Raw genomic sequence first — 22,282 nt, 5'->3', positions numbered from 1 at the left:
TGTAGTCCCAGCTACTCCGGAGGCTGAGGCTGAGGCAGGAGAATGGCGTAAACCCGGGAGGCGGAGCTTGCAGTGAGCTGAGATCCGGCCACTGCACTCCAGCCTGGGCGACAGAGCGAGACTCCGTCTCAAAAAATAAAAAATAAAAATACAAAAATACAAAAAAATACAAAAATTAGCCAGGTGTGGTGGCGCATGCCTGTAATCCAGCCTGGAGATTTCTCCGGAAGCAGGAGAGTCGCTTGAACCCTGGAGGTGGAGGTTGCAGTGAGCCGAGATATCGCTACTGTACTCCAGCTCTGGGCCACAAAGTAAGACTCCATCTCAAAAAAAAAAAGTAAGTAGCTTAGACACAGGTTGGAATCTGAGGATCACCACTCAGGGTTTTATGGCCTTGGGGAAGTCACACAAATTCATTCTTATTATATTATTATTATTATTTTCATAGAGGTGGAGGTGGCAGTGTCTTCCTATGTTGCCCAGGCTAGTCTCAAACTCCTGGGCTCATGCAGTACTCCCGCCTCAGCCTCCCAAAGTGCTGGGATTACAGGTATGAGCCATCGCACCCAGCTCACATAAATTCTCTAAGCCTGTACAGTGATAAAAACAATACATGTATTTATTTTTATTTTTATTTATTTATTTACTTATTTTTGAGACAGAGTCTTACCCCATTGCCCAGGCTGGAGTGCAATGGTGAAACCACGGCTCACTGCAGCCTCAACCTCCTGGGTTCAAGTGATCCTCCTGCCTCAGCCTCCTGAGTAGCTAAGACCACAGGCATGCACCACCACACCTGTCTAATTTTAACAATGCATCGGTCGGGCATGGTGGCTCACAGCTGTAATCCCTGGTGTTTGAGAACAGCCTGGCCAACATGGTGAAACCTTGTCTCTACTAAAAATACAAAAAACATTAGCTGGGCGTGGCAGCAGGCGCCTGTAACCCCAGCTACTTGGGAGGCTAAGGCAAGAGAATCACTTGAACGCAGGAGAGGTTGCAGTGAGCTGAGATTGCACCACTGCACTCCAGCCCGGGCGACAGTGAGACTCCATCTTTAAAAAAAAAAAAAATGCAGGTATAATAGAGATGTATCCGTAAAGTGTTCCCAGGAAAAGAGCTAGTGACATGATGGATAGATGAGCCTGCTGAGAGAAATAGATGTGGAGCTGGAGGCCAGAGCCATGGAGCATGAGCCAGGGCGACTCTCCACCACCCTAAGAAGGAGGGCTGGATCCTACTGGGTACATATACTGACACACCTGTCAGTACAGGTACCTAGACAAGAAAGAGACTCTACTAAGCCTCTACCTATCAGAAAGGCCTGGCCCCAGGCTGCCATTCCTGAGGGCACTTGAGATATGCTGATCAGGGTCTTCATATCCTGTCAATGCCTTGGCTCTACCAGTCCACACCTCCTCAGGGGGGTGAAGGAGAGCTGAGAAATCATGCTCCCTCCAGGGTACTATCCTTTCGGGAAGACAAAATCAATGTAGGGAGAACACGTCCCTGCAAGGAGGGGCAAGCCTGGCATCCCAACTCCTGATCTCTGGAGACAGCGCTGTTTGAATATCTGGAGCCCCAGACCGCAGACACCACTGCTTAGGGAGGGTTCTCTCACTCAGGCCATACCAGGGCAAACACTATTCATTGTTATGACTCTGTCCTTGCCAGTAGAACCCAAAGAAAGCACAGCGCCTACCCCCAAGGAATGAACCATGTTTGTTCCCAGGCAGCCATGACAATCCTGTTTCTCTTTGTAATGCTCAATTTCCCATTCTCCCTTGAAGTGGGAGGAGCATGTGACTCATTTCTGGCCAACAGGACTTAAAGGGAAGGGTCCTGGGAGGGCTCTGGGAAAGCTTTTACTTTCATAATAAAGTGGGGCAGCCTCAATGCCTTCATGGAGCTGTGGCAGCCACTTTGTGGTAAGCATGCTAAGGATGGGACAGTGGGAGGATGAAAATCTAGGTCCCCGATGATCCAACAACCATGACACCTACCTCCAGATTTCTTGTCAGGTTGGGGAAAAATAAACCACTCTTTGAGGTCCTTTGTGTTACTTACAACAGAATGCATTCTTGATTGTGGTGCTTTGAGAGGATGACAGAGGAACTGTTGTAAAGGGAAGCTCTCTGCTGTGCAGCACGCTTGGGTCCCTTTTGCCTTTGGGGCTTTACCATTAATTGCAAACCTATTCCCAGTCTTCACTTCTATCCATTCAGCTCGCAAACATCCACCAGTTGCTGTATGGCGGCTTAGACGACCGCAGGCTGCATCTAGCTGTCCTGCATCATCTGCTTTCTGGCTAGCAGCTTAGTGTCCAGATTCTGAGCTGGAACGAGCTTGAAACCCCTTTGACAACAGTGTGAGCTGAAGAGAAAGCCCCACTGGGCAGATACGTGGCACCACAACTCTTCCCAGGCAACGTGGCAGAGCTTGGGCTTTGGGCCAACCTCCTAGCACAGCCCAGTGAGCACCTCCAGTCTCATGCCTCCTCTGGGAAATCTGTTTACTCCAGCTTTGCCTCCATCCCCCACCTGGGCCTCACCTCCCACACCTGCAAAGACACAAACAGGCCAAAGAATACCACTCGAGAGGCTTTTTCCATTTTATTTCTTTGGGAAAGGAAAACAAAAAGTCTTTCCATCACATATGGTAGAGATATATATTTATATATATTTATATATAATTTCTTTTGTGGTTGGACGTCCCAAAGCTGAGTCTGTTCATATTTTTTTCTATTTTTTTCTTACTAATGCCTTCTCTTCTCCCTGCCCCTGTGGCCTAGGCCCAGGTTCTAGGGCAGGTGCAGTGAGGGGTGAATGGAATGGGCAGTGGTTGCCAGGATGGCCTCCCACCCAGCTCAGAGACCTGGTGAGGACCATCCAGAACGGCTGTGCAAAGGGTCAGAGGCCACACAGAGGGGCACTCATGTTTTTGTGGGGGATGCACAGCTCATTAAACAGTCACCAGTCATGGGAGGAGGCTGGTCAGGGGCTAGGGGACTTGCTCACAGTAGTTGCCAGCTCTCTCCACCTTGCCCCCCAAAACTCAGTCTTGGGGGTGGGAGGAAGAGAGAGTGAAAAAGAGAGAAATACAAGGGCTGAGGGCCAAGCCTCCTCCAATTTTTATTGCTGGTGAATTAGAAATTTGCTTTTCTCTTCCTGTCTTGGGGAGATGGACTCTGAGAGGGCCCCAAGAGAAGTAGCTGACGTCGGCTGACCTAATCCCTCATGCCAGGCCTACCCTGGGTAGATGCTGAGCCACCTTAGGGCACCAGGAACCTCTCAGGTCAGCCTTGTTCTTCAAGGGCAATCACATCCAACTCTCCCCCCGCCCCCAAAACAAGGGCCTCCGGCTCAGACTGGGGCCAATGGAGCTGGGAAGTGGGCAGTGCACCAAAAGTCAAGCAGAATTTTCTACTGGAAGAAAAGGTGAGACTTTGGGGAAGAGGCTGCCTAGGAAGATGATGTGCTGAGCATGAAAGCAGAAAGAGGCTGGGGGAATAGAGTGCGGGAAGACATCGCAGACACTCATCTGACCTCAGAAACTGGGTGAGGAGAGTGCCTGAGAGGCAGGTAGTACTTAATAGCTGTATTAGAGCCGGACAGTGGCCCTGGGTGTGGGGTCAGCCAAGCAGATAGGGCTGTTGCCCTACGGGATCCTGGCCAGAAGGGCGAGGGTAGAGCCGAGAAGCCATCAGGCAACCCTTTCCAAGAACAGGAGGACAGATCTTCCCTGGGTGCCAGACTTCCAGCCCCAGTCCTCCCCTCCCACAACACACACACAGGGACACACACTCACGACCAGGCCAGGCTCTGAGGCCTGAGCCCAAGAGATCTTGGGGGGAGGGGCTGGGCAGGTAGCCCTCTCAACCAAAGGCAGGCCATCTGCTCCCACTTGTCCTGCCAATCTGCCCAGGGAGGGAGAGCACTGTAGGAGGGAGAGAGGTCTGGAGCCCAGGGTCTGTCAGTCTCAGCAAACCCCGTGCAGGCCCCCTCAGGTTCCATGGCCTAGGACGTGAGCACAGAGAGCATCACTGGACACAGAGTGGCCAACAGTAGCAGCCCTGACCCCCAGAAGGACTGGGGCACCTTATGGCACTGCAGGCCTGCTGCCTCCATCTCCAACAAGGGGGTGCCAAGAAAGGGAGCATGACTCCCCCACCACCTAGGATTGCCCCTGCTCATACTGCCCTCCCCCTATTCCCTCCTTTTAGGAGGGTCCAAGTGGGCTGCCACGGGGGCAGTGCTGGAGCTGGAAGGGCAGGTGGGGAGGGAGGAACCTGGTCACAGCTGCTTAGAGAACCTCTTTGGTCTGGGGATACGGGGTCTATGGGGAAGAGAGATGGAGGGTAGGGGACACTGGGAACTCTGGCCTTTTGACAGGACATTTGTCAAAAGGCCGAGTGCCCAGGTCGATCAGATTTCTGTGGACTCAATGCGCTCGAGGCGGGAGGGGGTCCAGGCCTTCTTCTCCTCGCCATGCTGGGGAGTGGGCGTGCTTGCACCCCCTGCAGCCCCACGCTCCCGCAGTCGGCGCTCCAGCTGCTGGTTGCGCTGGTACATCTCCACGTAGCTCAGCTGCAGCTGCTTCTGGTACTCGATCACCTTCTCCTTCTCCTCCAGCCACACGCGGCGCTCCTCGGCGAAGCTGGCACCCTGGCGCTCCCGGGCCCGCCGCTCAGCCGCCAGCTCGGCTTGCAGCCGCCCCACCTCCCGCCGCAGGGCCCGCGTCCCGCTCTCCCCACCAGCCTCCGCCTCCCCGTCCACGGAAACCAAGGAGGCGGCAGCAGCCACCCCGGCCTGACGGCGCATCTTAGCCTCGTCGCTCTCGCAGGTGGCCAAAGCATCCTGTGGCTCGGCCGGGTCCACGGGGGTCAGCGCCGGCTTGAGGCAGGCAGCAGGCAGCTCGCCCTCGCCCAGCTCCAGGCTGGCCTGCTTGCTGCTGAAGGAGTCCCGCAGGCTGAGCAGCTGCTCCTCCTTCTCCCGAAGCGAGGCCCGGCCTTCCCGCAGCTGTGAGCGCAGTCCCACGATCTCACTCAACTTCTGCGACACATCCGCCTGCGAATCCTTCAGCTGCTGCTTCAGGAGGGAGATCTCACCAGCCTTCTGGCACACCTGGGCAGGAACAGGTGAGAGGAGAAGCCAGGTAAAGGCAGAGCTCTACTCACCCCAACCCAGCTACCAGATCTGGAGCCGGGTCACCAAGCTCCCCGGGGCTGCTGGCTCAGCTCCTCATCAGCCGAGGCACCCGGTTACCTGCCTGGACTCAAGATGGACGTGTCTCACCCAGGGGATGGCCTCTGGTCCTCACAGGCACTGCCAGTTGATTTTGTCCCCCCTGCTCCTTTCACCACCCCCCACCCCATTATGATAGTGAGGGGCAACTGCTCTGGGGTTTCCCAGAGGGACAGAAGGGAGGCAGAGGGGGAGGCCTAGATCTCCAGCCCGCACCTCCCACTTAGTTTCCTCCATCCGGGGCAGGAAGTCGGCCTGCTCCTTCTGGCAGGCGGCCACCTTGTCCTCCAGCTCTTCCCGCTGCCGCATCAGCCGGGCTGCCTCCTCCTGCAGCTGCTTCTTGTCCTGCTGCAGACGCAGCACCTGCAGCTGTAGGCCCTGCTGGGCACGCTGGGCACGGCGGGCCACCTGCTGTAGCTTCCCACTGCAGCCCTGCCGCAGCTCAGCCAGCTCCCGCTCCCACGCCTTCTGACGCTCCTCCAGTACCTGGGCCACGGCCGCCTCGCTCTGCTCCAGGCTGCGCCGCAGAGCTGCCACCTCCTGCTCCTTCTCCCACAGGCGCTCCTCCAGCTCCTGGATGAGTGCACTGGGCGAGGGCGGTGAGCAGGCCGCGAAAGGCAGGCCTCCACCTCCACCCTCCCCAGAGCCCAGGTGGCCTGGCCGCCCCATGGATGACGATGACCCACTCTTGCTGGAGGCCCGTCCACTATCAGAGGTCCCCAGGTCCTGGTAGCCCGACCCCCCACCGCTGCTGCCGCCACTACCACTACCATAGCTGGCAGTGCCAATGCGGTTAATGTGGCTGGTGGAGGCACTGAGGGGCGCCAGGTGCTGGCTGTAGCTGGAGCTGTAGGTGGGCAGGCTCGTGAGGGAGTTCCGGCCTGAGTCTGAGAGGCCACTCCCACTCCCGCCCGCTGGAGTCATGGTCCGGGACTTTTCCAGTCCGCCTTTGAGGCCACCAGGGCCCTGTCGTCCCTCAGGAGTCCCATTGGTCTGCGGGGGGCACAAATTCTGCATGGAGTGGAAATTCTTGGGTACCACAGGCTTGAAGGCCGATGGCCGGACTAGTGGTTCTGAGCACTGTAGGAAAGGCAGGGAGGGACTGGGCATCAGGATGAGGCCTTGGGCTTGGCCCAGGCTCTTCCCTCTGGCCAAGACTTGTCCAGACCCACCTCCCACCCCTACTGGATCTCCATCCTGAGGTCCCCCATCTGGGGTTCTACCTCATGGCTCCCCAGCGCCAGATCTCTGTCCTTGATCCACCCGCTAGACTTGGCCCCAGGTCCCCAGTCCATGACTCCCCAGCCCAGCCTCCATCCTGCCCCCACAACCCAACCTCCAAGAAGGCCCACTTTGCCTTCCTCTCTGGGTTGCCTCCCACCCCCAGAAAAAGGCTGACCTGGTCTAGCTTGCCAGAGGTGGCCAGGAGCTTGGGTGGGTGGCTGGGCTCACGATATTGTGGTGGCGCTTTGTCACTGCCACCACTGCTGCTGCTGCCACCGCTACTGCCAACCACGTTGCCACAGACATCGGTGTGGTCACTGCCCCGCAGATCACCATTGAGGTAGAGGGAGTTGGCGAGACCCTTGTCCTCTGAGGGGTAGCGGCCTGGCCTCTCCCTGCTGGCCCCACTGCCACTGCCTCGAGTGCCAGGGAAACTGCCCTGGCTGCCCCCACCCCCTGTGCGGGTACCCACGTTCTTCATGGCAAATTCCTGGGCATGGGCCACCCCACTGCCCACGCTACCCATGGCCAGGCGAGGGTCCGGGGGTCCAAGCTCGGAGGGCCGTGGGGCAAAGGCCAGGAGAGGATCCCGCCCTGGGTCAGCGCGCACAGGCAGTGTCTCCAGCTTCGCCATGACTAAGCCAGGGGGGCACTGTGGGCACAGGTAGGAAGGCAGAAATAGGTAAGACCCTACTCCTACTCCCACCACCCCAGCCAAGTCAACCCAGCACCACTCTGCCCCTCAGTGTCCCCTTCCCTACAATGGGTACAAAAAGTCCTCAGGCATCCAAGGTGAAGGAATAGGGCTGGGATAAAAGAGAGAACTTGGGAATGGGGGTTGCCTGTTGCCCACCTGATAAAGCCCAACCCCCAGGGCTCCATGCACCTAGCCCCCAGCGTTGCTCAGCTCAGCTCAGCATTCCATTCCTAAAATTCTGCGTTAGCCCCACCTCGGCCATGAGCTTCCCAGGCTCAGTGACCCTCTCAACTTTTTGCTGCAACCCCAGAATTTTGGGGTTCTTTATCCTGGGTCTGGGACCCTAATATCCGAACCTCACGGGCTGGGGAAATGGGGTTGGAAGGGAAGAGCAGTACCTGAATCCAACAGGGAACCAACCTCAGAAGTTAGGGGAGGGAGAGAAATACACTCCTATCCAAAAATTGAGGGTGGGGGTCCTTCCCAGCCCCCTAACCTAAGGTGTTGCAGTCAGGGCAGAAGTGGAAGCTCACTACCAGCGCAGGCTTCTCTCCTTGCCTTTCCAAAGGGTTGAGGGGCTGACGGGTCCTCAAGCCTGGGACCCTCCGAGGCCCGGTCTGCAGGGGCCATGTGCCTCACTCTCGCAGTCGGGGCTCGGCCCGAACCAGCTGCGCGGCTTTGGAGGGGCCGACTGAGCCATTCCGGACTGCAGTTTTCTCCTCTGCGAAATGGGAGGAATGAAGGACCTACCTTGCGGGGCTGCCGCGTGCCAGGCGCCCCGAGGCGGCGAGCGCCTGAGGAAACGAGAGTCTTGGGGAGGGTGGGTAGGCTGCGTGCATCTGGGTCGCGGGTGGGCGCCGCCAAGGGCACGCCCTGTCCCCCGCGGACGGACGGGGGCCGCGGCTGCAGTAGATGGCAGGCCTGCCCGCCCCAAGGTCTTCCCAGCTTGGCCGCACCGGGTCCCTGGGAAGACAGGGCCCCCTCCCCGGGATCAGTCCTCTGCAGAGGTCCCAGGGCTAGCTAAGACCGGGGCAGGGGACGCAGTGGCGCCAGCTGCTGGCGCTGACGGAGCCTCCCTCCGGGCCTGCGTTTCCCACAGGTGGGCGGGGGGAGGGGAGGGGCCGCGCACCCTGCAGCGCCCCCAAGGATCCTGCGCTTGCCGAACCCCGCTAAGAATTCACTGCCACCAGGAAGACTTCCTGGATTACTCCCCTCTCCCGCTCCCTGTGGACCTTGACCCTGTTCAGCTTACCGTGAAGCCCTCTGAGCCCTTCTGTGGGTGCGCGTCCCCCTCCCCCAAGGCCGGCCCACAGGCACAGGGGGAGCCAGGCCTCGGGTTACCTGTGCTCAGGGAGGCCCTGCTTCCTCGTTCCTTTGTCTCAAGTTCGCACCTGGGAACACCTGCCCCAGAGATCTGCATAATGCAGCCGGGCAGGAGCACCAGGCAGTGTCTGCCTCGGGTTAGACCCTCAAATAAGTGTGTGGGAAATGGAAGGGGGTGCCCTTCAGGCCTTTTCCCACTACACCCTGCATAAACCAGGCAGGGAGCCCTCCTTCCCTATCAAGTTAAGGGGTCCACGTGGCACCCTATGGCCCCACAGACCATCTTCTACCCAGATGCCCAGTTCTAATGCTGTGTCCTTGGCCCAGACAAAGGGAACCTGACAAAACTGTTGTCCTTCAGGAGTCTTCTGGCCCCCACACCAGGAATGAGAGCTCTAGGTTGTTGAAAAGTTCACTACCAAGCCTGTCCACTGTCTTTGTAGAATTCCATACTCAGCATCTGTCCCCACAGGTGTGGAGAAGAGCACTTTGCCACCCTACTCCCTTGGACCTGTCTGTCCCCATAAGCAAGGGCCAGGACTAGGATGAGGACAGAGAGCCAAATGAAGGGTGCAATCAGCAAGTGCACAACCCTGAGAGTGATAGCCTCCTTCCCTTTGTGCCTTGGGTCCCTCTCTGGTCTCACTCTAGTCCATGCTCTGCCTCTATTCCCCAGCATATTCCAGCCTGCTATGCCTCAGCCCCACAAACCCCTCCTACCTTAAGCATGGCCCCCTTCCCTTGCCATATCTGGGTGCAATGTGGGGAGCAGCTGAGGACTGAGAGGATGAAGGCTGAAAGGCCTGAGGCTTGGAACCAGTAGGAAGGCCTGGGCAGGGTTTGGGAAAGAACTGGCAACATTAAATTTCATACAGATGAGGTCAGGCGGTGGGGACAAGGGAGAACTCTGGACTGGACACCAGGGTGGGTGTGACACTCTTAACATGATAGGGCGAGACTACTTGGGGAAAATAGTTGCTTTGGGAAATACCAGAGAAAGATACCTCTCAAGCAGTAAATGGAGGCCAGGCAAGGTGGCTCATGCCTGTAATCCCAGCACTTTGGGAAGCCAAGGTGGGCAGATTACTTGAGGCCAAGTTCAAGACCAGCCTGGCCAACTTGGTGGATCCCCATCTCTACTAAAAATAGAAAAATTAGCTGGGCGTGGTGTGCATTCCTGTAATCCTAGTTACTTGGGAGGCTGAGGCACGAGAATCCCTTGAACCCAGGAGGCAGAGGTGCAGTGAGCTGTGATTGCACCACTGCACTCCTGCCTGGGTGACAGAGTGAAACTTTGTCTTAAAAAAAAAAAAAAAGAAAAAAGAAAAAAAGCACTAGATGGAGAGAAATTGACATCATCAGTTTTCAAGGGTGCTGAGGGTGGGGGCCAGCACTGGGCCAGGGAGCAAAGCCCCAAAAGTCTGGGAGGCACTCTGGGAGCAGGAAGAAGGCCAGGAGAAGGTGGGCCCTGAAGGCCAAGATTGAGGGGATTCAAGAATATGGGGACAGTTTCCAGTGTCAAAAATAACAGGGCCAGGTAACATTGGGGTTGGAGAGTGTGCTGCAGATTTAGGAGCTGGTCTGAAGACATCACCAATGTCTATGTCAGAATGGTTTCAGAAAAGTGGTACAAATGCCGGATGCAGTGGCTCACGCTTGTAATCTCAGCACTTTGGGAGGCCAAGGCGGGCAAATCACTTGAGGTCAGGAGTTCGAGACCAGCCTGGCCAAGGTGGTGAAACCCCGTCTCTACTAAAAATACAAAAATTTAGCTGGGCATGGGGGTGCACACCTGCAATCCTGGCTACTCAGGAGGTTGAGGTGCGAGAATCACTGGAACCTGGGAGGCAGAAGTTGCAGTGAGCCGAGATCATGCCACTGCACTCCAGCCTGGGAGACAAAGCGAGACTATGTCAAAAAAAAAAAAAAAAAAAAAAAAAAAAAAAAATTGGCTGGGGTGGTGGCTCACGCTTGTAATCCTAGCACTTATGGAGGCCCAAGACAGGTGAATCCCCTAAGGTCAGGAGTTCGAGACCAGCCTGACCAACAGGGCAAAACCCTGTCTCTACAAAGAATACAAAAAAATTAGCTGGGTGTGGTGGCGCATGCCTGTAATCTCAGCTACTCAGGAGGCTGAGGTGGGAGAATTGCTTGAACCCAGGATTTGGAGGTTGCAGTGAGCCAAGATCGCGCCACTGCACTCCAGCATAGGTGACAGAGCAAGACTCCCTCTCAAACAAACAAAACAGAACAAAAACGTGGTACAAAACAAAGGCAGTCTACAAGGTTAGAGGAGTGCAGAGAAAGATATGGCAGAGTTCCTGCTAAAAGAGAAGGCAGTCAGGCCAGGCGCGGTGGCTCACTCCTGTAATCCCAGCACTTTGGGAGGCCGAGGCGGGTGGATCATGAGGTCAGGATATCAAGACCATCCTGGCGAACACAGTGAAACCCCGTCTCTACTAAAAATACAAAAAAAGGCCGGGCGCGGTGGCTCAAGCCTGTAATCCCAGCACTTTGGGAGGCCGAGACGGGTGGATCATGAGGTCAGGAGATCGAGACCATCCTGGCTAACACGGTGAAACCCCGTCTCTACTAAAAAATAGAAAAAACTAGCCGGGCGACGTGGCGGGCACCTGTAGTCCCAGCTACTTCGGGAGGCTGAGGCAGGAGAATGGCGTAAACCCGGGAGGCGGAGCTTGCAGTGAGCTGAGATCCGGCCGGCCACTGCACTTCAGCCTGGGCGACAGAGCGAGATTCCGTCTCAAAAAAAAAAAAAAAAAGAGAAGGCAGTCATTTAAGAAGGTTTGAGATTCAAGGGCTTTTTTAATTTTAAAATTAACCATGGTAGAAACCTGAGTGTTAATATGCTGAGGGAAGGCGCCAATAGTGGGATGAAAGATCTAGGCAAGGGGAAAGCAAGGTGGCTGCACCAGAGACCTGGATCTGGGCAGGAATAAACCTCAACAGTGATCATGTTGATCTTGAATGACAGGGTATAATGTTTGGGAAGGTGCTTTGTAAACTATAAGGGGCAATACAAACATGTAGTGCTACCTTCCCTGAGATCCGGGAAAGGATAACCTGAGCATAGGTTGGGGCTGGTCATATGCCACTCTGCCCTACTGTTTCTCTAGAGTGTGTGTAGTCCCCAGCAAGTCTCAGATGTCTCGAGTCCTGGATGGAAACAAGGTCCCAGGACCATTGTCCTGAGCCTCCTTTCTCTACGCTCTACCTGGGGAATGCTTGACTATCAACCCACAGAAGATCTCTCTGGAGCCTCACTCTCTAAAGAGCTTCTTGTCGTAATTTTAACCTGTCATGGTTAACCCCTTGCAAACATGCCCTGCCCCTTGTCTCTCCCAAGCTTTGGCTGCTGCAGCTTCTTTCCACAAAATCCCAGTAGGGCACTGGCAGGACAAGGAAGGGGATGTTTCCCTGATAAGCAGGAACTGAACCAAGAGGAAAGGTCCTGAACTGGCCCAGGTAACTGTGCATGGTCTGCAAAGGCAGCCTCCTGGCATCAGTGCACCACCCTGGGATGACAGCCTGTTGCCCGACTGCCTCGATCTCTGTCACCTCAGCCCTCAGTGCCTGGGGCATTATACACAGTATTAGCGTCATGAAGGTGCCAAACGGACTCTACCTAAGAGTTACATGTATAGGTACCTCCAACCCACCCCCCCAACCTGTGTCTCTCCCAAAGCTAGGAACACCTGGGGTCTCAGAGGCCGCTACCCCAGACCATTCTATCTCCTAAAAATCTCTAGCCAGCCCCTCCATCCAGCACCCCTGCTGGGGGCTCCTCAATGGACTTTCTTCTCCTGCACACCCTCCCCCAGCAGCTGCCAGGGAACTCCTTCTAAAGGGCAAAGCTGATCTTGCCCCTGCTCTGTCCAAATCCTTCCACGAGCAGGATCAAGTGCAGTAGACAGAGTTCTGGCAGCATCAGCTCCAAGTGTAAATCCCAACTGGACTGATTAGCTGTGCAACCTCATGCAGGTAATTTCACCTCAGGTTCTCACACTTACACTTACCTTGCAGGCATTTTAAGAAGTAAATGTATAATGGGTGAAACGCCTGGTATTCCTCTTGGTCCCCAGAACCAGAGTAGAGCTTGCAGCAGGGTCCCCAAGGCCTCTCCTGATGCCCCTCCTCTATCTCCCCTGACCTGAGCCCCTCTCTACTTCACACACAAGCTCTTGCCAGCTCTCTGTGACCATCCTACATGCTTCTAGACCAGTCCAAAGGCTGGCCTCAGGACAGCATCCCTGATCTCTACCCCCCAGAGGGGGCATCTTGGAGCACTTGGCTCAGGTCACTCCAGGGAGATTTCACTCTGAGGCCTCCCCAGGTCTGGCCTGTAGGTTTCCCAGGGGCACAGATGGCAGAGTCCTGGGGATCTATGGGCCCTGCACCAAAGAAATGCAGGGCAAATGCCTGTGGGAATGCTAGTTATGGGCAATGCAAAGAGGCAGTGAATCCGGGCAGGGGGAGCAGAAGGGGTTTCCAGGAAGCAGGACGGAGGGAGGAAAGGGATCTGGGGGCACTGCAGGGCTTTTGGGATGCAGAGATATCCAGAACCTCTTGGTTGGGATGAGTAAGGGGAGATCCATCTTCCCTCGGTGGCCTAAGCACTGGCGGCGGAATGGGCCCAACACCTAGCTACTGGCTCTGATGAAGCCGGTGTTTCAGGACTGAGGGGGCCGAGAGCGCCCCCTCCATCCCGAGCACACACACGCGCGCACACACACGAGCTTCTGCTGGGGGTGGGGGGGTCGCCATTCACCAGCAGCCCATGGCCCGCAGAGCCAACTGATAGAGACCCCAGCCACAGGCCACGGGACCTAGGAGTCCCTGCGATGGGGGAAATCCCGCCCGCACCTCCGCAGGCTCCCCACCAACGCGTGTGGCCCCGGGGGGCGGGGCGCAGAGGGAAGAGGTGACATAATCCGAGCCGCACCCCCTCTGGCCGCCACCTCCTCCCAGGCCGGGCGAAGCATCCATGACATCATCCGTCTCCTCTCCGCTCCCCTCCCCATTGGGACCCCAGCAGCGGGACGCGCCCCCTACCCAGTCCGGGTCAGGTCTGACATGCCGCGCAGTGCAGCAGGCACGGCGGCAGGTCGGAGCCGGGAGGGATGCCACGATGGGCCTGCCTCACTTACTCGCTGCCTCAGGGTCCGGCGCGGGGTCTCCGACACGGGCGCCACCTGCCCGGCTCGCTGGCGCAGCCCAAAGCACGCCCGGCGGGGCGCGCGGCGCGGGCCCGGCTCCGCTCCGCGCCCCTCCTGCTCCCCGCCCGAGCCCCGCCCACCAGCGGCTGCGGCAAACGCGAGCCCGCCCTCCGGCCACGCCCCCCAGGACAGCCAATGCCCGGGCTGGGGCGGGGCGAGGCGCCTTAACCCCTTCGTCGCTGCGCCCCGCCCGCGCGTGGGACCCCTCCGCCTCACCCTCTCTAGGGCGCAGCAAGACAGCCACGATCCCCTCCGGTCATCGCTCGTTAACCCCCAGGCCCTTGGGCTTGGGCTCAGACCCAGTCGTTCCTCCGAAACAAATCCAATGGAACCGCGCCCTCCCTGAATCCCACGTCTAGGAAGAGCGGGAGGAACTCCACTTGCTTGGGTGAAGGGGCTTCCCGACTCCGAGCCCCGAGCCCCGTTCCTCTCCCGCGCCAGCTCTTCGGGACGCGGCCTCCCAGCGGACGCCTTTAGACCTTGCAAGTCCGCTAGGTGGGATCGGGACGAATCGTCGCGGGTGGATCCACCCGGCCGAGAAACGACCCGCCCGGGCGCGAGGACCACGGGCTGTCGTGCGGGAGGCGTCGAAGGGCAGTAAACTCCGTTCGTGATCAAACGGAGACTATTTTAAACTTGCTGCTCACACTGGATCACCGTCTGGAAGGTGCGACGGGGAAAAAATGCACATTACACCCCAGCAGGATTGAACGCTTTCACCCTGTCCCGCGCCTGGCGTAACGCGTGGCCCCAGACCACACGCTGCAATCCGGGGTGAGAGGGAGTGATGTGCGGACTTCGTCCCGGACCTAGAGCACCGGCCTCGTCCGCGCGGGCAGCCTTCACCGTGGGGAGTGCTCACTCAGCCTAGGACGGCCCGGGAGGACTGCCGGGAGGAGGAAGTCGGCCTTGAATTGAGGCCTCAGCCTTGAATAGGGTGGGGAAGCAAGCCTGGCCGAGAGTTTAGCACTAGCAAAGGCCTGGAGGCACCAGGGTCTGTCCTAAGAACTGCAGTCTCTACGGTGGCTGGGATTTAACGCATTACATCTTTGCTGTTTATAGGTGTCGTGTTTGGTCTTATGACTTCGTATTCTATAGTTTTTATTTATTCCTGTTTTCTGAATTTTCCCACATTTGCTTTTATTTTCTATCGTGATTTTCAAGGCAGAAAGTGTTTTTAATTCTTCTCGCGACTGCCTTTAAATTTATCAAATGAAAATAGTTTACATTTCACAAATTAGTAAAGTCAGTGACAAATAATTCGTTTTTATATTCCCCTTTATGTCATAAGAAATGTAATGTGCTTTTCTGCCTCCTACCTGCCGCCCTCACTACTTACATTTGTCCACTTAATCAGGACAACAGACCTAGCTTTTGTTTACACTTTTTTTTTTAAGCCACGTTCTTTTTCAATCCTTGTTTTTGGCTTTTGCCAACTCTGTTTAATTGGTTTCAATGTCACTGCCGGTTTTTTGTATTCTAATTTTTCTATTCCTCATTTGGACCCATCTCTCACATGACTGGCGATTTCAGGGGGGACTCTGGAATGTTGTATTTCCTAAGCCTTTGCCCTAGGTGAGAATGCCTTTACAGTAATTTCCTGTTTATAGGATTCTTGAGTCTCAAGCTTTCCCCCTCAAAACTCTTGTCTTTATTTCATTGTCTTCTGGCACTGAAAATGCAAAGTTGGGTTTGTCTGTTTAAGGTCAGCAGTTTGCTTGGTGCTTGCAAGGGTTTTTCTTTACCCTCAGAAGTCAAACATTTTGCCAGTATAAATCAATATGGGCCTTATCTATTAATTTTCCAGAAACAAAAGAGGTCTTCTTTGCAGCTTAGAAAATTTTTACTTCCTGTACATTTTGTGAAAAGATTTGGGTTTTTTCTTTCCTGTCCTCTAAAATTATCACATTGGATCACCAATGTCAAATAAATCTGTTTTCTCTGCACCCTGGGAGACTATATCAAGTTTTTCTTCACCATCATGGATTTAATTTTCTTCAGAGTCAAGAGTATTGTTTATTTTCTCCAATAAGACATTTGATTCTGCTTGATTTTATTTTCTTTCAGCCAACTTCCATTCCACCTCTGTCTTGATCTCAACTTAATCTCTTTATAGTCTCCATTCCTATTTCATAGAGTAATATGGTTTTGCTTCTTTAAAAGAACACCAGGAAAATAAGAGAATACTATCTATATCTGACTCTGGTCCAATGCATATGAAAACTTTTCTTTTTTTGAGACGGAGTCTCACTTAAAATTTACACAAACTCTAGCATAGTGTGTAACTGTTCAATGAATAACTAATGCAATCCCCTTCCTTTCTTTCAGAGCAACTATGAACGAGACTTTTTTTTTTTTTTTCTGAAACGGAGTCTCCCTCTGGAATGCAAGGGTGCAATTTCGGCCCACTGCAACCTTCACCTCCGGGGTTCAAGCGATTCTCCTTCCTCAGCCTCCTGAGTAGCTGGGATTATAGGCATGTGCCACCACCATGCCCAGCTAATTTTTGTATTTTCAGTAGAGGGTTTAGTAGAGTATTTTTAGTAGAGGGTTTCACCATGTTGGTCAGGCTGGTCTCGAACGCCTGACCTTGAGATCTGCCCGCCTCGGCCTCCCAAAGTGCTGAGATTAGACTATTCGTATCTGGGTTCATCGGCTGAGCGAACCAATCAATACTTGTTTTGTTTTGTTGCTTAAGATGATTTGTCACTTGCTGATTAATGATCACACAAGTTTGTTTGTTTGTTTTTTGAGACAGTCTTGCTCTGTCACCCAGGCTGGAGTGCAGTGGCATGATCTTGGCTCCCTGCAACCTCCACCTCCCGGTTTAAGTGCTTCTCGTGCCTCAGTCTCAGTAGCTGGGATTACAGGCGTGCACCACCACGCTCAGCTAATTTTTTGTATTTTTAGTACAGAGAGGGTTTTGCCATTTTGGCCAGGCTGGTCTCCAATTCCTGGCCTCAAGTGATCCACCCACCTCCACCTTCCAAAGTGCTGGGATTACAGGCCTGAGCCACTGTGCCCAGCCCTGAAAACCTTGATAAAGTGGATCATTTTCTGGGAAATAAAATTACAAGAATAAAAAAGATGTTAAAAACATCATCCAAGAAATATGTCCAAAAAAGGTTCTGGTGGCCGGCATGGTTGCTTATGCCTATAATCTCAACACCTTAGGAGGCCAAGGCAGGAGGATGGCTTGAGCCTAGGAGTTCAAGACCAGCTTGGACAACATAGGGAGACCCTGTTTCTACAAAAAAATTTAAAAATTGGGCTGGGCACGGTGGCTTACTCCTGTAATCCCAGCACTTTGGGAGGCCAAGGCGGGTGGATCACCTGAAGTCAGGAGTTTGAGACCAGCCTGGCCAACGTTAGTGAAGTCCCATCTTTACCAAAAAGTACAAAAATTAGCCAGGTGTGGTGGTGAATGCTTGTAGTGCTAGCTACTCGGGAAGCTGAGGCAAGAGAATCGCTTGAACCCACGAGGTGGAGGTTGCAGTGAGCTGAGATCGCGCCGTTGCACTCCAGCCTAGGAGAGAATGAGACCCTGTCTCAAAAAAAAAAAAAAAAAAAAAAAAATTAGAAAATTATCAAGGCACAGTGGTGCACACCTGTGGTCTCAGCTACTCAGCAGGCTAAGGTTGGATAATGGCTTGGGCCTGGGATGTTGAGGCTGCAAGTGGGCCATGATGGTGCTGCACTCTCGTCTGGGCAACAGAGCAAGACCTTGTGTCAAAAAAATAAAATAAAATTTTAAAAAGGCTCTGGCCTCAGATAGTTTAATGGAAGAAATCTCTCAAACTCATTGAATAGATAATTTTCACCCTACTAATCTGTATCAGAACCCAGAAAAGATAGAATGCTCTCTATTTGATTTTATGAAGCCACAATTCCCCTTATACCAATTCCTAATAATAGCATAGGAAGAAAGGAAAACTGAAAACCATACTCATCAGTTCATCAGTTCTGGGGGGGGAAATCCTACATATAATTCAAGAAAATAAAATTGTAGATTATTCTATATGAAATTAATAAGCCATGAGTTTGTCAAATGAGAAAAAGAAACAATTATCATAATAGATGCCCAAAAAATCAGTCAAAAATGAGTACCCAAAAAGAACCCTCCCAATTAACCAGAAACAGTTGAAATGAAGAATTATGTATTACCGGCCAGCCACAATGGCTCACGCCTTAATCCCAGCACTTTGGGAGGCTGAGGTGGGCAGATCACCTGAAGTCAGGAGTTTGAGACCAGCCTGGCCAACATGGTGAAGCCCCATGATGACAGTGAACAGTCATCATGCCACTGCACACTGCAGCCTGGGCTACAGAGTGAGTTGCCATCTCAAAAAAAAAAAAAAAAAAAGCTATGTGAGTTCCTGTTTCCCTACAGCCTCACCAGCATGGGATATCATCAGTCTTTTGAATGTTTGTTTTAATCACGTCCTCTTTGCCCCATGGCTGAGGGAGGGGTTCCCACTCTCATGTGATGGCAGTAACCAAACACAACACCTGACACTGGACAGTTGAGATTTACCGCAGTTCATTAGTTACATACTCAATGGGAAAGGGCACCACAAGCCACGCAGGGCCACACAGGAGGTGCACTCAGGAATGGAGTGAACAACCAGGGGTTGTGGAGGGCAGGCTTTGTAGTGATAAGAGAGTGAGGTGCTCCCTGGTTCCTGTATGGGAGGTAACTGGCTTGTTTGAATAATTCTACAGACTGGCAGGGAACTGAAGCCTACTACTAAAAGATAAGCAGGAACTGCTCCTGGTTCATTTGATGAAAGGATTGGCTAGGGGACCTTACCCACAGAACACAGCAGGAGGGCAGCTTACAGCTAGACCATTTGAAGACCTCTTGATTTTACCAGAAGTGAAGTCAATAATTCTTTTTATTTTTTTAATATTTATTTATTTATTTATTTATTTAATTTATTTTGAGACGGGGTCTCGCTCTGTCGCCCAGGCTGGAGTGCAGTGGCCGGATCTCAGCTCACTGCAAGCTCTGCCTTCCGGGTTTACGCCATTCTCCTGCCTCAGCCTCCCGAGTAGCTGGGACTATAGGCGCCCGCCACCTCGCCCGGCTAGTTTTTTTTGTATTTTTTTAGTAGAGATGGGGTTTCACTGTGTTAGCCAGGATGGTCTCGATCTCCTGACCTTGTGATCTGCCCATCTCGGCCTCCCAAAGTGCTGGGATTACAGGCTTGAGCCACCGCGCCCGGCCTTATTTATTTATTTTTGAGACAGAGTCTCACTCTTGTTGCCAGGCTGGAGTGCAGTGGCACCATCTTGTCTCACTGCAACCTTCGCCTCCTGGGTTCAAGTGATTCTCCTGCCTCAGCCTCCCGAGTAGCTGGAACTATAGGCATTTACCAGCATGTCCAGCTAATTTTTGTTTTTTTTGTAGAGACAAGTTTTTGCCATGTTTTCCAGGCTGGTCTCAAACTCCTGAGCTCAAGTGATCCACCTGCCTTGGCCTCCCAAAGTGCTGAGATTACAGGTGTGAGCCACTGCACCTAGCCTCACATAGCATTTTTGAGGGTATAAATTGGTACAGCCTTTTGGCAGGACAATTGGGTAGTATATACAAATATGAAATGTGTACACCCTTGGACCCAGCAATCTCATTTCTTGGGAAGAGATAACATCACTAATAATATGTCATACGTCTGAAGACAGTAACTAATGTACTGATTGCAAAAGTAAAAAAAACACCTTGTAAATACATCAATCTATTAATAGAAGATTGATTAAATATATTACAAGGCATCCAATGCAATGTAACAATAGACAGCTATTAATATTTAAAAGAAGGACATGAATGCCTATGTGTTGACACAGAAAGATGACCACAGTAAGTGAAAAAAGCTGTGGCATAATCATATGTATACCTATCAACCTATCGTGCTCTAATTTTTCTACTATGATTTTTTATTTATTGAGCAGCCCCCAAAACAGAGAGTCCCTCTACCTTTTTTTTTTTTTTTTTTTTTTTTTTGAGATGGAGTCTTAGTCTGTTACCCAGACTGGAATGCAGTGGCATGATCTCGGCTCACTGCAACCTCAGCCTCCTGGGTTCAAGCGATTTTCCTGCCTCAACCTTCCGAGTAGCTGGGATTATAGGTGCCCGCCACCATGCCTGGCTAATTTTTTTTTGAGACAGAGTTTCGCTTTTGTTGCCCAGGCTGGAGTGCAATGGCGCGATCTCGGCTCACCGCAACCTCTGCCTCCCGGGTTCAAGCGATTCTCCTGCCTCAGCCTCCCGAGTAGCTGGGATTACAGGCATGCGCCACCACGCCTGGCTAATTTTGTGTTTTTAGTAAAGACGGGGTTTCTCCATGTTGGCCAGGCTGGTATCCGAACTCCTGACCTCAGGTGATCTACCCGCCTGGGCCTCCCAAAGTGTTGGGATTACAGGTGTGAGCCACCATGCCTGGCCATGCCCGGCTAATTTTTATATTTTTAGTAGAAACAAGGTTTCACCATGTTGGACAGGATGGCTTGAACTCCTGGCCTCAGGTGATCTGCCCGCCTTGGCCTCCCAAAGTGCTGGAATTAAAGGTGTGAGCCACCGTGCCCAGCCCCTCTGTTCTTTTTCAAAAAATATATATGTATGTGCATAGAAAATTCAGGAAAGAGACATATGAGATTAAACATGGGCTACCTTGAGATGGTGGGATCACAGGTCATATGGCAGAAGAAGGGAGTCTAGGCAGTAATGTAATTTTTGCACTTTGGCACAATCAGCTCACTGCAGCCTCGAATTCCTAGACTCAAGTGATCCTCCTGCCTGCCTCAGTCTCCTGAGGAGGCAGGACTACAGATATGCCCAGCTTCCTTTTAAAAAAGTTTTTTGTAGAGAAGGGGTCTTGCTAAGTTGCCCAGGCTGGTCATGAATTCCTGACCTCAAGTAATCCTCCTGCCTCTACCTCCCGAAGTGCTAAGATTACAGATGTGAGGCACCACAGCTGGGCAAATATTTAATATCTTAATCCTTTGCTATTTCTACATTTACAGAGCTTACTTACCTGTTTATTCTTCCAAATAAACTCACTTTCCTTTTTGACTGTCTTTAGAAACATATTTAAAATACAAATTTAAAAAATCATCTCTAATACTCCAGAGTAAGCGGAATAATGCCCCCCACCCAAAATGTCCAAATCCTAATCCCCAGAACCTGTGAATACGTTGTTACATGGCCAACCAAAATTAAGGTTGTAGATAGAATTAAGGTTTTGATCAGGAAGATTAGCCTGGATTATCCAGGTAGGCCCAGTGTCATCACAAGCATTCTTAAAAGCGAAAGAGGACGGCAGAAAGAGTGAGATAGAGATGTGACTAGGAAAGAATGATCAGAGAGATGCAACATAATTGGCTTTGCAGATGGAAGAAGGGGGCCATGAGCCAAGAAATGTGGGTGGCCTCTAGCTGGAAAAGAACCTCCAGAAAGGGAACACAGTCATTCCTTGTATTTTAGCACAGAAGACCCACATTGGACTTCTAAGCTACAGAAGCATAAGATGGTGTAGTTTTATGCCACTAAGATTTGGTCATTTGTTACAGCAGCAGTAGAAAATGAATGCAAATACATAATAGACACAACATTCCTTTGTTGAATGATGAATGAAATCACGAAAACCCTAGGTTGACAGATAAATAGGTAAAAGAAATATATCACTTAGGGCTGGGTGCGGTGGCTCATGCCTGTAATACCAGCACTTTGGGAGGCTGAGGCAGGTGGATCACCTGAAGTCAGAAGTTCGAGACCAGGCTGGCCAACATGGCAAAACCCCATCTCTACTAAAAATACAAAAATCAGCCATGCGTGGTGGCACATGCCTGTAATTCCAGCTACTTGGGAGGCTGAGGCAGGAGAATCACTTGAACCTGGGAGGCAGAGGTTGTAGTGAGCCAAGATGCCACTCCACTCCAGCCTGGGTGACACAGCCAAGACTCTGTCTCAAAAAATAAATAAATAGATATAGATATAGATATAGATATATATCACTATGAATCCAGATAGTCAATAAGCAGTTGAAAACATCTATATCCTCATTGATACTGAAGAGATGCAGACCAAAACCTATCAAATTATGAAAGACTATTGCAATCCTTTGGGGTCCTACCCACCAACTTGTCCAGAAGGGGATCTGGGTTTACCTCTCTGAGATGACTGCTTGCAATTACCTCTGAACAGCAAATTAGGGGGCAGACAAGGCACTTTAATTCATGCTAAAGTTTGAATGTTTGTACTAAAGCCTTTTACAGCTGTGCTTACTTTATGAGGAAATGAAAACTTCTGGAATTGGGCCAAAAATTCCTAGGCATTACCAGTAAAGGTCTTGGGGGTTATCTAAGCCAATATAAAAGTAACTGAAATGATTATAATCCAAGAATACTGGGGTCTTTTATGATTTTTTTTTTTTTTTTTTTTTGAGACGGAGTCTCGCTCTGTCGCCCAGGCTGGAGTGCAGTGGCCGGATCTCAGCTCACTGCAAGCTCCGCCTCCCGGGTTTACGCCATTCTCCTGGCTCAGCCTCCCGAGTAGCTGGGACAAC

At 52.4% G+C, this 22,282-nt stretch overlaps 1 protein-coding gene across 4 annotated transcripts; it reads right to left on the bottom strand.

Moving 5' to 3' along the window:
* Positions 1-2,596: 2,596 nt before the first annotated feature.
* On the bottom strand, positions 2,597-13,790 carry LZTS3 (leucine zipper tumor suppressor family member 3). Of its 4 annotated transcripts, none has more exons than XM_030915750.1 (5): positions 13,653-13,790; positions 7,661-7,885; positions 6,643-7,119; positions 5,460-6,323; positions 2,597-5,123 (listed from the first exon to the last, which is right to left on the bottom strand). In XM_030915750.1, the coding sequence occupies exons 3-5, from the start codon at positions 7,099-7,101 to the stop codon at positions 4,425-4,427; spliced, it is 2,022 nt and encodes a 673-aa protein (XP_030771610.1). In that variant the 5' UTR covers positions 7,102-7,119; positions 7,661-7,885; positions 13,653-13,790; the 3' UTR covers positions 2,597-4,424. The 4 variants fall into 4 exon arrangements, with proteins under 4 accessions (XP_030771610.1, XP_030771608.1, XP_030771609.1 ...); XM_030915748.1 differs by having other exon boundaries at positions 7,723-7,885; positions 13,653-13,783; XM_030915749.1 differs by having other exon boundaries at positions 5,523-6,323; positions 7,723-7,885; positions 13,653-13,783.
* Between the last annotated feature and the right edge of the window lie 8,492 nt (positions 13,791-22,282).

Source organism: Rhinopithecus roxellana, chromosome 13, assembly GCF_007565055.1.
Source record: "Rhinopithecus roxellana isolate Shanxi Qingling chromosome 13, ASM756505v1, whole genome shotgun sequence".
NCBI lineage: Eukaryota > Metazoa > Chordata > Mammalia > Primates > Cercopithecidae > Rhinopithecus > Rhinopithecus roxellana.
Note: the sequence above shows the minus strand (reverse complement) of the source record. Positions and strands in the feature narration are given on the sequence as shown.

Coding starts and splice junctions, on each gene's coding strand:
- LZTS3 (XM_030915748.1), bottom strand. CDS start 7,794: ATGGCCCCTGCAGACCGGGCCTCGGAGGGTCCCAGGCTTGAGGACCCG. Junction 6,324..6,642: donor CCTCTGGCAAGCTAGACCAG/GTCAGCCTTTTT, acceptor CCTTTCCTACAG/TGCTCAGAACCACTAGTCCG. Junction 5,124..5,459: donor TGGAGGAAACTAAGTGGGAG/GTGCGGGCTGGA, acceptor GTTCCTGCCCAG/GTGTGCCAGAAGGCTGGTGA.